The sequence below is a fragment of the Xiphophorus hellerii genome, chromosome 10 (genome assembly GCF_003331165.1).
Source record: "Xiphophorus hellerii strain 12219 chromosome 10, Xiphophorus_hellerii-4.1, whole genome shotgun sequence".
In the NCBI taxonomy this organism is placed as follows: domain Eukaryota; kingdom Metazoa; phylum Chordata; class Actinopteri; order Cyprinodontiformes; family Poeciliidae; genus Xiphophorus; species Xiphophorus hellerii.
The window spans coordinates 4,014,157-4,028,058 of NC_045681.1; the positions used below are offsets into that span (position 1 = coordinate 4,014,157).

Below are 13,902 nucleotides of genomic sequence, written 5' to 3' on the forward strand. Positions count from 1 at the left end.
TTCAAGTGTGAGTGTAAATGTTGAGTTTGGGGGCATGGCCAGCAGCAGCTTATTTGGCTTTAAAGAGACAGGAGCTTCTAAAACAGTTTAAAATAGGCAGAACTGAGCAGACTGAAATCTGATTATCTAATAATGATTCTCTGCAGTAAAGCAATGATTTCTTTATAGACCGATCCTAACCTGTTCAAGAAAACATAGTAGGTCACCTTCAAGGTAGTTTACGCACGAGGAACTTTGCTGTCTTCGGGTTCGTGTCGAAATGTTTAAGTTAACCGCACATGGGGCCACAAAAACATTTTTAAAACAAACTTTTGTACCTTTTTTTATCTTATGTGCTCAATAGTCACCAAAAAATTTATTTATTGGACTCAACAAACTAGCCTGATTTTTGTAGAAAATGGATCAGTAAATTATTGCAGATACAACACATAAAAAAGATCCAATTCCTACATTTTTTAGGGTTGATTGGTTTCTGACTTTGGCTGCAGGATTTGCTTTTGACTGAAAGCAGGTCAAGAATTTTGGTTGTTAATAAATAGGAACCTATTTTTTCCACCTAATATTTTTTTAAAGATGTTATTTATCTGTAAAAGATTTTTTTTTAAAAGTCCATCTGCAGCAACCGCCTGCTTGGCTCAATTCTAAAATCGAGGTTGGCCACTAAAAATCCTCCAGAGGGCCGCAGATGACCCCCAGGCCGCACTTTGAACAGCCCTGCTATAGCCTGTAGACATATTCTTTATGTTCAAGGAAGCATAATAAGTCTGGGACTGAAAACCAGTTGATAGATTTTGAATTATGGAGAGAAAAATGTGTTTTCTAAATATAAGGGAAATATTTTCCTTTAAATCTGTTACTTTAGCACTTTTCCAACTAAAACTGCTCTTCATCAAAGCTGAATGTGCAGGATGGAAAACAATTCTCTCTTAATGGTTACCACATTTTGATTCTTTTTAAAGTTTTTTTTCTCCACAGGTAAAACATTCAAAAGTGTCTCTTCTCTGCCACAACATGCCCAGTTTCCAGCTCTTTTGGAAGCTATCAGATGGCAAATCCTCCCGTCGTTCCAAATATGCAGCGTCGCCCCGACCGTCTCAGCTGTCGGCCTGGATATTGTCCCACACTCTCACTACATCTGGGAGGTCAGTGAGAGCCTCTATGAGAGAGGAAGCAGCTTCCATCTGCTCCTGATCCAGGCAGGAGTGATTGCGAGTGACGAACTCCAAGCCTGCAGATGTGATGTGTAATCCCAGTCCCTCCAGGGAGCCGCGCACCTTGTTCAGGTCTGACACCGCACAGACAAACTGCAGAGAGACACGCACAGCCAGATGTTACCGTCTTACTAAGACAGGGAAAGGTTTATCTTCTTAAATAGATTACAGTATATATCCTGGAAGCAAATGTCATGCAACCCTCCAGGGCTGGTGGTGCAACCTTTCTAATACACAGATATTTTCCAGCGAAATGAAACTCATTTACCTGACCTTTCACAAAAAGTGAAAGGTTAGTGAAAGATTGATAAATATCCACTATAGGAAGTTTTAAGATAAAGAAAAATTAAACCTTTTTGCAAAGAGATTGGATAATTTTTTTTCTAATGAATGTTGATATTTGTGGAAAATAGTGTTAAAAAAGCACAAAGTTTAAGACCTGATAAGGAAAATTAACCTAAAAAATATTGTTGGTGCTTCTAATGTCATTCCATTGTAACAATTCAATGCAATTATTCTACGAAAATATCAAAAAGTGCTAAAACCTGCATTTATATATATATATATCTCTGTACTGTATATATATACTGCTCAAAAAAATAAAGGGAACACTTTAAGTGTTAAACACCTGTTTAAGTGTTCCCTTTATTTTTTTGAGCAGTGTATATATTTATATATATACAGTACAGACCAAAAGTTTGGACACATCTTTTAATTCAATGAGTTTCCTTTATTTTCATGACTATTAACATTGTAGATTCACACTGAAGGCATCAAAACTATGAATAACACGTGTGGAAATATGCACTAAACAAAAAAGTGTAAAACAACTGAAAATAGCCCTTATATTCTAGTTTCTTCAAAGTAGCAACCTTTTGCTGTGATTACTGCTTTGCACACACTCTGCATTTTCTTGATGAGCTTCAAGAGGTAGTCACCTGAAATGGTTTTCACTTCATAGGTGTGCCCTGTCAGGTTAATAAGTGGGATTTATTGCCTTATAAATAGTCATGAAAATAAAGAAAACCCATTGAATTAGAAGGTGTGTCCATATATATATACTGTATATACAGTACAGACCAAAAGTTTGGACACACTTTCTCATTGAATTCAATGAGAAAGTGTGTCCAAACTTTTGGTCTGTACTGTATATACACACACACAGACACACATATTTTTCATTATTATTATTTTGGTCGGAGCTATGTAATGGAAGTTCGAACAAACTTGCAGGTTGAAGACTTGGAGTTATTGGCTGTTTTTGGCAAATTTACTGTAATATTATGTAGTTCTGATGTTTTACATCATCGGTGCAAAACTGCAGCTCAGATCTCTGAGCAGTTTCTCTGCTTTTCTCTTTATTACTGTCAATACTTCAGAGAAACGAGCTGCTAGCAGCGCTGCTGATTCACGGTCATTATGCTACAAAACCTAACGATCGTGTTCCTGTCGCTCCCTGTGATTAAACTCATAATTACGATCCTCTGTGCAGAGCAGCTCTCTGATGGCAGACTGGGTGTCCGTAAACATGTTTTACTAAATATTGAACAATAACCGAAAAGAAAGATGCGACTTCTATCATGAATGTAGATTAGCAAAGCATCCTACAAATTACAGTGAAATACTGCTACTTCCGGTGGGTTGCTGGAAGTAAGACCCATAATTGTTTCCACAGTAAGCCTCCCAGGAATAAGGTGGAAAAGAGAAATAATCTGCCAGTGGAAGTAGAACTTGGTTGCTAGGTGACGGGCTGGGTTTGCCTAACGTTGCTAGGTAACGGCAAAGTGCCAGTTGATTGTTAAGTTAGTGGAACTAGCACTTTTTCATCAACGTTGAGGGATTATTTTCTTTAGACAAGCTTCTATATTTTGCTGACAAGTTACTTATAAGTTAGTTTTAATGCCTTTCAAGTGTACTAAGATATTTGCACTAGAAAAAAGCCCGAAAATACTTGGGATTTTGTGTTTTTGCAGTGTAATTGTGACTCCCATTTCCGAAAGCCTCCAGGGTGAATTACCGTTTTTGTCCACCAGAGGGCAGTGTTCGCACTTTTGCGTTTCTTCAGTTTGTACTATTTGCCTCAATTATAATATTCCAACAAAAAAAAGAAGCATAATTTAAATAGACACAAACATTTTGCATGCGTTGATGTATAAAATAATGCTGTAGTTGTTCAGTACACATGTATGCCATCGATAATCCATTACAGAGTATTGTGTTGAGGTAATTGGAGGTAACCTTCAGCTGGAGCTTCTCCTCCTCCTCCTCGGTTTCTTGGACGTCTTCAGCTCCGGCCTCGATGGCCATCTCCAGCGCTTTCTCTGCAGAGACGTTCTCCGCGGGTGCCATCACCACGCCCATCCGGGTAAAGTTATGACGAGCTCCGTCAGACAGCGTCCCGCTGAAGACAGCAGAGTGATCACACGCTTTGTTTTCCATCAGAAGTTAACAACAAACTGAGACTTTTATTGATCGGAAAATTCTAAATAAATACTGAGTTATTGACCATCACCAGTTCTGTGGAGAAAAATCAATATAATAGATGTGTCAAATATATGACATAATGTTTATCTTCTTTGACTCATTTAGGTTTTCAGCACCTTCTGAAATTCATAAGTCTAATGTGTACCGATCTTCATAAATCAATACAAGGCTACAAGAAAAGTGGCATTTTCCACTCTGATAATTAATATTTTTGAAGGGAAATTTTGTTTACAAAGACATCATAATCCATCTTACTCATTGTTTTTGTTGTGAGTGTTTTTATTCTTATTTCCGTTGTATCAATCGTTGATGGTTGTGTCCGATTTTGTTTAAAGTGGCCCTCGTCCTCTTCCGTACACACTCGCATTATTATACCAAAGTCAATATATTACTTGTGACTAAAAGACAATATTATCATTTATCACAAAGATTACTGGGACAATTCATTGTCCAGCAGAACAGTTATCGCGACGGCCTAAATACAGTTTGGTGTTTATCCTTATTACACATAACAGCATCTTGTTTTATGTTTTTCTTCCTGAATTATTCACTTATATTCTCCACATCAACTCAAATTTATGTAACTATATCAATGGAAACATCAGAGAGTTATTAAATATCATCCTTCAAGCTATCAACTTTCATAGTGGATGAAAAAATTTTTTTTTATTTTGTTTTCAACAATACAACACTGAAAATATCCAGATATGATGGCAAATACTATAACATACTGTATGTCACGATAGTGATAATTGTTCTAAAAATATGGTGAACCACTGCTATGACTTTATTTATATTAATGCTTTAGTTTTTAAAGTCGACTTAGGAACTTATTAACAGGAATTAAAAACATCCTGTGGGGAATAAATATGACGTAACACAAACTTCTGTTTAAAAATGGGACGAAAAAATGACATTTAAGTAAAGCTGATGTGGGTTGATCTTCATAAATCAGTAAAAGTCCATAAGAAAAATTGCATTTTCAGTTAAAGCTGACCATATCTGCAATCACAACAATAATTAAGAGGCTCATAACAACTGGAACAATTCCACATAGTGAGAAAAACAGTAAAGACAATTAAAATAATCTTCAAAAGTTGCTGTTAAAAAAAAACTAGCATGTTTTCTTAAATGAGATTTTGTGTCTGCAATAACAGAGTGACTAATAATGTTAACAGTATTCACTAGATTAACAGTCAATAACAGAAATGTTCGATAAATGACAGAAGGGTTTGATGTGTGAGTAAAAGCCTAACGAACAGAACCAGCAGAAAGAATGCTGTGGTAGCACAGCGGGAGGTTCTGACCGGTTCTTGGTGAGCAGGCGTTTGATCTCCTGGTGGGTCCGTGTGTTGTTGTCAGTTAGAGTCTCGATGAGCAGCGCACACCCGCCGGGCCCCCGCGCCTCGAACGTGTGCTGCGACGCGGGTTTGGCTTTTTCCTGGGTGCAGAATCGGTGCAAAACATGCAAACATGGTTTTAATAGAACAAAAACTAAATTAAATCGTATTTATTTTTACATAAAATAAATATGCTACAGAGCAAAGTTAGTGGTATTAACTAACTCACTCGCTCACTCTTTCGTTACCTAGCAACTCGCTCATTCTTTGGTTACCTAGCAACAATCTGCTGAGTGACTGGCGCAGCAGCAGTTTAAGTTTTCTCCATTGTGCCTCATAACTACTTAAAAATAAAAAAACACAGTAGGGAGTTAAAACTGTGGATAAAACAGGAAATGTTATGCCACTAGTTCAGTAGTATTTTACATATTTTAAACAGAAAACTAATCAATAATTATTGATATCGACTGAAAGGAAACACTTGTATTGTGATTTGTTTTTTGCCAAGTGAAACATTAAATATAACGTACTCTGTCACAATTAAAATTAAGAAAAAGCTTCTCATGACTGGAATAAAATACCAGGAAGTGTAAAAATGTACGAGTCGTTTAAATAATTTTCTAATAACTTAAAATTATCGCTCCTAAATAATCAAATATCCAGGCACTAATTATGTGATTCTTATATTCATTCTAAAGTTTTTTATTTATTGTTTGTATTATGGTGAACTGTTTGTTTTATTAATTTTAAGCAGGTAACCTGATATGCTTTTTTAGATTAAAAAATACTTTTTATTTATTAGTAATAGTATTATTCAGAGGTGGGACCAAGTCACTGTTTTGCAAGTCTCAAGTCTTTGTCCTCAAGTCCGAGTCAAGACAGGCAAAAGTCGAGTCAAGTCTCAAGTCGGGAGTTTGGAATTTCAAGTCCTTTCGAGTCGTTTTTTTTTTTTTTTAAAAACAATGTTCCAATTGTGCTAAATGTATAATTGCATAATTATACATTGCATAATTAATAAAAATGGACATGGTCTTTTTTATTTTAAAAAGACCATGTGTTCATTTTAAAATCAAACACACAATGCAGTCATTGCAAATAAAGCCCAGTGGTTTTGAATTTGGATGTGATGGTAAAATAAATATCCATCAGTCCAAGTGGGGTCAAATCTGCAGCCAATTTCACGTCTCAGTGTTGATAAAAACATGTTGCCTGAATCAAGCTTTCCAGCATCACTAACCAAGACACAAAATAACGTTCTGCATTACCATCCAGAAACACTCAGAACTTCCCCACAGCGTTACGTTCAGGATCCGTACAATTGTACAATTTTTTTTACTTTTACAGCAATTTCTGAAGGATAGCAAAATTACTTGATTTTGATTTGTTATCTAGCAAAATTATACCACTTGGACATGGTATTTCAACGACCATCACGCCGCCATTTGGAGAGTTCTAACTGAAAAAACGGTCTACTTAATGCACCGACTGCAGTAAACAATCTATTTATTGTCAATATAATTTACCAACATAGATGTCTTCAAATACACCCATACCTGACAAATTTTCGATTTGAGACTATGGGAAATGTCTCTGTCCAGTGCTACTGTTTTGACTTGAGTAAAATATCAAGTCTTTTCAAGTAAAGAGCTTCAAGTCAAGTCCCAAGTCAATGGTGCGAAAGTCAAAGTCAAGTCCGAGTCTTTGAGCATTTTTTCAACTCAAGCCTCACCTTGATTTTAATGACTCGAGTCCAAGTCATGTGACTCGAGTCCCCACCTCTGGTATTATTATTATTCTCTTTTTTGATGGAAAGAGCTTGTTAACTTGTCTGTATTACACTATGATGTATTTTGTTTATATTTATAGAGGAACTAGGGATGAAAACTGGCCTCTGGCATATTTTGTAAAATGAATTGTCCCTTTTGAAATAAAGTTTTAATAAAAAAAAAAACAATGAAGATGAAAGTAGCTCATTTATGCTAGCTTGACTTTGAGAATCTTAACATGTAGATGTGCTGTGGAATTTGGTGCGTTTCGGTTCAGTTAAAAAAATAAAAAAAGGTGACCCACACGCCAACTTTCTGACAGATCTTCAGTAGAGCAGGTGTTTAAATTAGCTAATCAATCGTTGCTGTGACGATCACTTAAGAATCGCAACATAAACAGGCTTGTGTGGGAAATGTTTGTGTGTTTTTTTATTTGAATCTTGACACATTAGTGCTGTTGTTATCAGTCAGTTGCCATGACTGAGTTTGTGTGCAGTGTAGATGCAACCAGATTTAATTTTGTTAACAAAGTTGCTCTGCAACGGCATTAGCATCAGATGGCGTGTAAAAAATTGCCTTTTTGCCCTCCAGCGCTGTGTGCATGAGCAATATTTCCAGATGTAAACAATAACAGGTGGCTATATAAACGAATTGAAAACTTAATTGAAGACTCAGCTAGATTCTGCCGCCCCACTGACATGCCACCCTGGGTGTGTGTCATGTCTACCACCTCAATCACCACTAATATTGAAATTATGAACCTACCGCATTCTTGATTGCTGCATCTATGGATGCTTTGGGGATGTTCTTGCTCCTGCATTGCTCCACTAAATTGGCCAAGTTTATATTCAGTTCCGGGTTGGATCCACCTTCTGCAGATTAACAAATTAAAAATAAATAGCTACAATTACAAGAATATAAAACTGTAGCCTGAACTCACCCTTCACAGCTATTCTGATCATCATCCCAAACTTCGCGATAATTTTTCCTCTCGCCTCATCCTTCGGACCCTTGATGTGCTTGACCTTTGACCACTTGTTGTGACCTGCGCAGAAGGCGGTGCTCAGCCGCAGCGTGCGGACGGGACCCGTCCAGCACGGCGGGGACAGCCCGCATGAACCCGATAAAGGGACACGCCGCACCGGAGCCGTCCCGACCAGCCGTGGTGGGCGCTGGGTCCGCAAAGCCCTGAGCAGAGTGAGCCCCAGCATGCCCTTCACACCCACACAACCACAGCTACAGAGAGCGCGGAGGTCCGCTAATCCCGCTGCACATGTGGAGGCTGACTTCCTTCATACAGCCGCAACTCTGCCTCCCTAAATCAGTCAGCCAACTACAATGAACCGTTTTAGTTCAAATACTACATGAAACTGCCCAAAGTTTTCTGATTTACTGATATGACAGCTCAGGAGCGCAGCTGCCCTTGTTGTGGAACCGCTACTTCCGGGGTTCCAATGACGTCACACACCGACCTGTCAAAGTAAAAGCATTGTAAGGTTAAGCGGTTAAAACGAACAAACAGATTTTTATAAAACACAAGTACCTAAACCTTTCTGTTACATATATAATGGATAATAAAGAGCAGGAAAAGAGTTTGTTTTTGATTGTTAAAGATGAATGTAGCTGTCGACATGGTGTAGACTTCATAATAGATATATTTTGGAAAGACTAGAAATTGTGACATGTCAAAAATGTAAATATGTATAAAATGGGACATATTTGGTTAAAACAATTGGGGGTAGGATTTAATAAGATTCATCTTCTTCTTACTTCTTTACAAACTGTACATGGAAGTTTTTTTGTGTTTGAATATTGTTATATGTATTTTAAAATTTTCTTTATTTTATTTTTTACATTTTACTTATTTGAAATAAATAAATACTTAATTAGTTTATTATTATTATTTATCATTAATTAAATTCAATTGATTAGATGGGCTTTTATTAACAGGATATTTAAGATACTAGAAAGAAATTGAACATTAAAATAATTAATGATGATATTAACAATAATAATGTGAACAGAGTTATAAACATGAAGCAGAGGAATTAAAACATAATCCCTTGTTACTATTGTTATTATTATCAGTAGTAGTTTGAGCACTAATAACAGTAGTAATATCAATAGTAACAGTTATAACAGTACTAATTGTTCTAGCAGTGGTACTAATAGTAACAGTTAATGTATTAGTAGTTGTTTCTGTGGTACTACTTTCATCGATATAAGTTGTAATAAATTGATAACAGCAATAATTATAGCAGAACTAATCATAGTTAAAATATTATTAGTAATAATAATAATAGGGGTAGTAATAGTACTACTCATTGTAATAATACTAATAACAATATTGGTAACAATATTTACAGCTGTTACTAATTATAGTGGAACCAATAATAGTACCAGTATTTGCAGTAGTGGTGGTACTAATAGTTACTTAGTTATAGTTATCGTTACTAGTAGTTATAGTAGTAATGCTAATTTATTGAAATACTACTATTAATCAATTGATTGTCTCAATATCAGTAAATGTTTTAGTAAATGTTTCAATTGTAATAATAATAGTAGCCTTAGCAGGTGGTAGTAATAGTAATTGTCTCAAAACTGCCTCCATCATTCCGGTGCCAAAGAAACCTCAAGTCACCTCTTTCAACGATTACCGGCCTGTGGCACTGACTCCCATCATGATGAAGTGCTTTGAAAGGCTGGTAAAAGAACACATCGTCTCCAGACTCCCCTCCACATTCGACCCGTTCCAGTTTGCCTACCGCCGAAACCGCTCCACTGAGGACGCTATCTCCTCTGCCCTACACCTGAGCCTGGCTCACCTGGAGGAGAAGAACACTCATGTGCGGATGTTGTTCCTGGACTTCAGCTCAGCGTTCAACACAATCATCCCACAGCATCTGGCAGGAAAACTGGAACACCTGGGCTTCAGCACCCCCCTGCGCAACTGGCTGCTAGACTTCCTCACCGACAGACCTCAGTCAGTCCGGATCGGACAACACACCTCCGATGTCATCACCCTCAGCACAGGCTCCCCTCAGGGCTGCGTCCTGAGCCCTCTGCTGTTTACTCTGATGACACACGACTGCGTCCCCAGGTTCGCCACCAACCACATCGTGAAGTTCGCGGACGACACAACGGTGGTGGGCCTCATCAGAGACGACAACGACCTGGACTACAGAGAGGAGGTGGAGCAGCTGGTGGACTGGTGCAGAGACAACAGCCTGATCCTGAACGTTGACAAGACGAAGGAGATGATCGTCGACTTCAGGAAGAACCGGCCCAGCCACGCTCCACTGCTCATCAACAGCTCGGCTGTGGAGGTGGTCAGCAGCACCAAATTCCTGGGGGTGCACATCACTAACGACCTCACCTGGACTGTGAACACCACGTCTCTGGCCAAGAGGGCACAGAAACGCTTGTATTTCCTGCGGAGGATGAGAAGAGCACACCTGCCCCCGCCCATCCTCAAGACGTTCTACAGAAGCACCATAGAGAGCATTCTGACCAGCTGCCTTTCTGTGTGGTGTGGAGGCTGCAGCGCCTCCGACTGGAAGAACGTGAGGAGAGTGGTGCGGACAGCAGAAAGGATCATCGGGGCCCCCCTTCCCTCCATTCAGGACATTTCATCCCAGCGCTGCGTGTCCCGAGGCCGAAACATCATCAGTGACCCCTCACACCCCCACCATGGACTGTTCTCCCTGCTGCCCTCTGGAAAGAGGTTCCGCAGCATCCGGTGCAGGTCCACCAGGTTCCGAAACAGCTTTTTCCCACTTGCCATCAGACTGCTGAACTCTTAACTGGACTGCACTTAAAATCTGGTCTCCACTTTATACCTTGCACATGTACAGAGCTAAATAACTTATATTTTACTGTCATTACTGCACTTTATATTCTATATTTATATTTATATTCATATTTTATACTGTATTTTATTTTATTCTGGAGTAACCTCACAACATTGAAAGCTCAAAACATTGTCCTGAGCCGTATGCAACGAAATTTCGTTCTGTATTCACCATGTGCATGCAAAATGACAATAAAGTCAGTCTAAGTCTAAGTCTAAGTCTAAGTCTAGTTATATTTGTACTACTGGTAGTAGTTGCTGTCATATTATATCAACAGTACCAGTAGTTGCAGCCGTAAAATTAGTAGTAATACTTTTAGAAGTGCAAATAGGACAGTCGTAATAGTAATAATTTTACTTGCACCAGTAATTATAGTAGTACTAGTGGTGTTGATAGTAATAGCAATGTCAATATTAGCAGTGGTAATAGTAGTACTATTTAGAGTTGTACTAGTAGTGGTTATTGTTGCTGTAGTACTAGTTTTAACAGTATTTGTAGTTGTAGTTACAGTAGAACTACCTGTAGTTGTATGGTCAGCAGTAATAGCAGTAGTAATAGTAGTAGCAGCAGTAGTAATAGTAGCAGCAGTGGTAATAGTAGTAGCAGTAGTAATAGTAGTAATAGTAGTAGCAGCAGTAGTAATAGTAGCAGCAGTGGTAATAGTAGTAGCAGTAGTAATAGTAGTAATAGTAGTAGCAGCAGTAGTAATAGTAGCAGCAGTGGTAATAGTAGTAGCAGTAGTAATAGTAGTAGCAGTAGTAATAGTAGCAGCAGTAGTAATAGTAGCAGCAGTAGTAATAGTAGTAGCAGCAGTCATAGTAGCAGCAGTAGTAATAGTAGCAGCAGTAGTAATAGTAGTAGCAGTAGTAATAGTAGTAATAGTAGTAGCAGCAGTGGTAATAGTAGTAGCAGTAGTAATAGTAGTAATAGTAGTAGCAGCAGTAGTAATAGTAGCAGCAGTGGTAATAGTAGTAGCAGTAGTAATAGTAGTAGCAGTAGTAATAGTAGCAGCAGTAGTAATAGTAGCAGCAGTAGTAATAGTAGTAGCAGCAGTCATAGTAGCAGCAGTAGTAATAGTAGCAGCAGTGGTAATAGTAGTAGCAGTAGTAATAGTAGTAATAGTAGTAGCAGCAGTGGTAATAGTAGTAGCAGTAGTAATAGTAGTAGCAGTAGTAATAGTAGCAGCAGTAGTAATAGTAGCAGCAGTAGTAATAGTAGCAGCAGTAGTAATAGTAGTAACAGCAGTCATAGTAGCAGCAGTAGTAATAGTAGCAGCAGTAGTAATAGTAATAGCAGCAGTAGTAATAGTAGCAGCAGTAGTAATAGTAGCAGCAGCAGTAGTAATAGTAGTAGCAGTAGTAATAGTAGCAGCAGTAGTAATAGTAATAGCAGCAGTAGTAATAGTAGCAGCAGTAGTAATAGTAGCAGCAGTAGTAATAGTAGTAGCAGTAGTAATAGTAGCAGCAGTAGTAATAGTAGTAGCAGCAGTAGTAATAGTAGCAGCAGTAGTAATAGTAGTAGCAGTAGTAATAGTAGTAGCAGCAGTAGTAATAGTAGTAGCAGTAGTAATAGTAGTAGCAGCAGTAGTAATAGTAGTAGCAGTAGTAATAGTAGTAGCAGCAGTAGTAATAGTAGCAGCAGTAGTAATAGTAGTAGCAGTAGTAATAGTAGCAGCAGTAGTAAAAGTAGCAGCAGTAGTAATAGTAGCAGCAGTAGTAATAGTAATAGCAGTAGTAATAGTAGTAGCAGCAGTAGTAATAGTAGCAGCAGTAGTAATAGTAGTAGCAGTAGTAATAGTAGTAGCAGCAGTAGTAATAGTAGTAGCAGTAGTAATAGTAGTAGCAGCAGTAGTAATAGTAGTAGCAGTAGTAATGGTAGCAGCAGTAGTAATAGTAGTAGCAGTAGTAATAGTAGTAGCAGTAGTAATAGTAGTAGCAGCAGTAGTAATAGTAGTAGCAGTAGTAATGGTAGCAGCAGTAGTAATAGTAGCAGCAGTAGTAATAGTAGTAGCAGTAGTAATAGTAGCAGCAGTAGTAATAGTAGTAGCAGCAGTAGTAATAGTAGCAGCAGTAGTAATAGTAGTAGCAGTAGTAATAGTAGTAGCAGCAGTAGTAATAGTAGTAGCAGTAGTAATAGTAGCAGCAGTAGTAATAGTAGTAGCAGTAGTAATAGTAGTAGCAGCAGTAGTAATAGTAGCAGCAGTAGTAATAGTAGTAGCAGTAGTAATAGTAGCAGCAGTAGTAAAAGTAGCAGCAGTAGTAATAGTAGCAGCAGTAGTAATAGTAATAGCAGTAGTAATAGTAGTAGCAGCAGTAGTAATAGTAGCAGCAGTAGTAATAGTAGCAGCAGTAGTAAAAGTAGCAGCAGTAGTAATAGTAGCAGCAGTAGTAATAGTAATAGCAGTAGTAATAGTAGTAGCAGCAGTAGTAATAGTAGCAGCAGTAGTAATAGTAGTAGCAGTAGTAATAGTAGTAGCAGCAGTAGTAATAGTAGTAGCAGTAGTAATGGTAGCAGCAGTAGTAATAGTAGCAGCAGTAGTAATAGTAGTAGCAGTAGTAATAGTAGCAGCAGTAGTAATAGTAGTAGCAGTAGTAATAGTAGTAGCAGCAGTAGTAATAGTAGTAGCAGTAGTAATAGTAGTAGCAGCAGTAGTAATAGTAGTAGCAGTAGTAATGGTAGCAGCAGTAGTAATAGTAGCAGCAGTAGTAATAGTAGTAGCAGTAGTAATAGTAGCAGCAGTAGTAATAGTAGTAGCAGTAGTAATAATAGTAGCAGCAGTAGTAATAGTAGCAGCAGTAGTAATAGTAGCAGCAGTAGTAATAGTAGTAGTCGCAGTAGTAATAGTAGTAGCAGTAATAATAGTAGCAGCAGTAGTAATAGTAGCAGCAGTAGTAATAGTAGTAGCAGTAGTAATAGTAGCAGCAGTAGTAATAGTAATAGCAGCAGTAGTAATAGTAGTAGCAGTAGTAATAGTAGCAGCAGTAGTAATAGTAATAGCAGCAGTAGTAATAGTAGTAGCAGTAGTAATAGTAGTAGCAGTAGTAATAGTAGCAGCAGTAGTAATAGTAGTAGTCGCAGTAGTAATAGTAGCAGCAGTAGTAATAGTAGCAGCAGTAGTAATAGTAGCAGCAGCAGTAGTAATAGTAGCAGCAGTAGTAATAGTAGCAGCAGTAGTAATAGTAGCAGCAGTAGTAATAGTAGTAGCAGTAGTAATAGTAGCAGCAGTAGTAATAGTAGCAGCAGTAGTAAT

At 37.9% G+C, this 13,902-nt stretch overlaps 1 protein-coding gene across 1 annotated transcript; it reads right to left on the reverse strand.

Moving 5' to 3' along the window:
• Positions 1-902: 902 nt before the first annotated feature.
• Positions 903-8,012, reverse strand: taco1 (translational activator of mitochondrially encoded cytochrome c oxidase I). Its single transcript, XM_032575025.1, has 5 exons — positions 7,742-8,012; positions 7,567-7,673; positions 5,003-5,136; positions 3,450-3,612; positions 903-1,304 (listed from the first exon to the last, which is right to left on the reverse strand). Exons 1-5 carry the CDS (start codon positions 8,010-8,012, stop codon positions 1,095-1,097), a joined length of 885 nt encoding a protein of 294 aa, XP_032430916.1. The 3' UTR covers positions 903-1,094.
• Between the last annotated feature and the right edge of the window lie 5,890 nt (positions 8,013-13,902).

Excerpts from the sequence above, each read along its gene's own strand:
- taco1 (XM_032575025.1), bottom strand. The coding sequence starts at position 8,012 with ATGCTGGGGCTCACTCTGCTCAGGGCTTTGCGGACCCAGCGCCCACCA. Across the intron at positions 5,137-7,566 it reads ATGCAGCAATCAAGAATGCG|GAAAAAGCCAAACCCGCGTC; the intron begins GTAGGTTCATAA and ends TTCTGCACCCAG. Across the intron at positions 1,305-3,449 it reads AGGAGAAGCTCCAGCTGAAG|TTTGTCTGTGCGGTGTCAGA; the intron begins GTTACCTCCAAT and ends GTCTCTCTGCAG.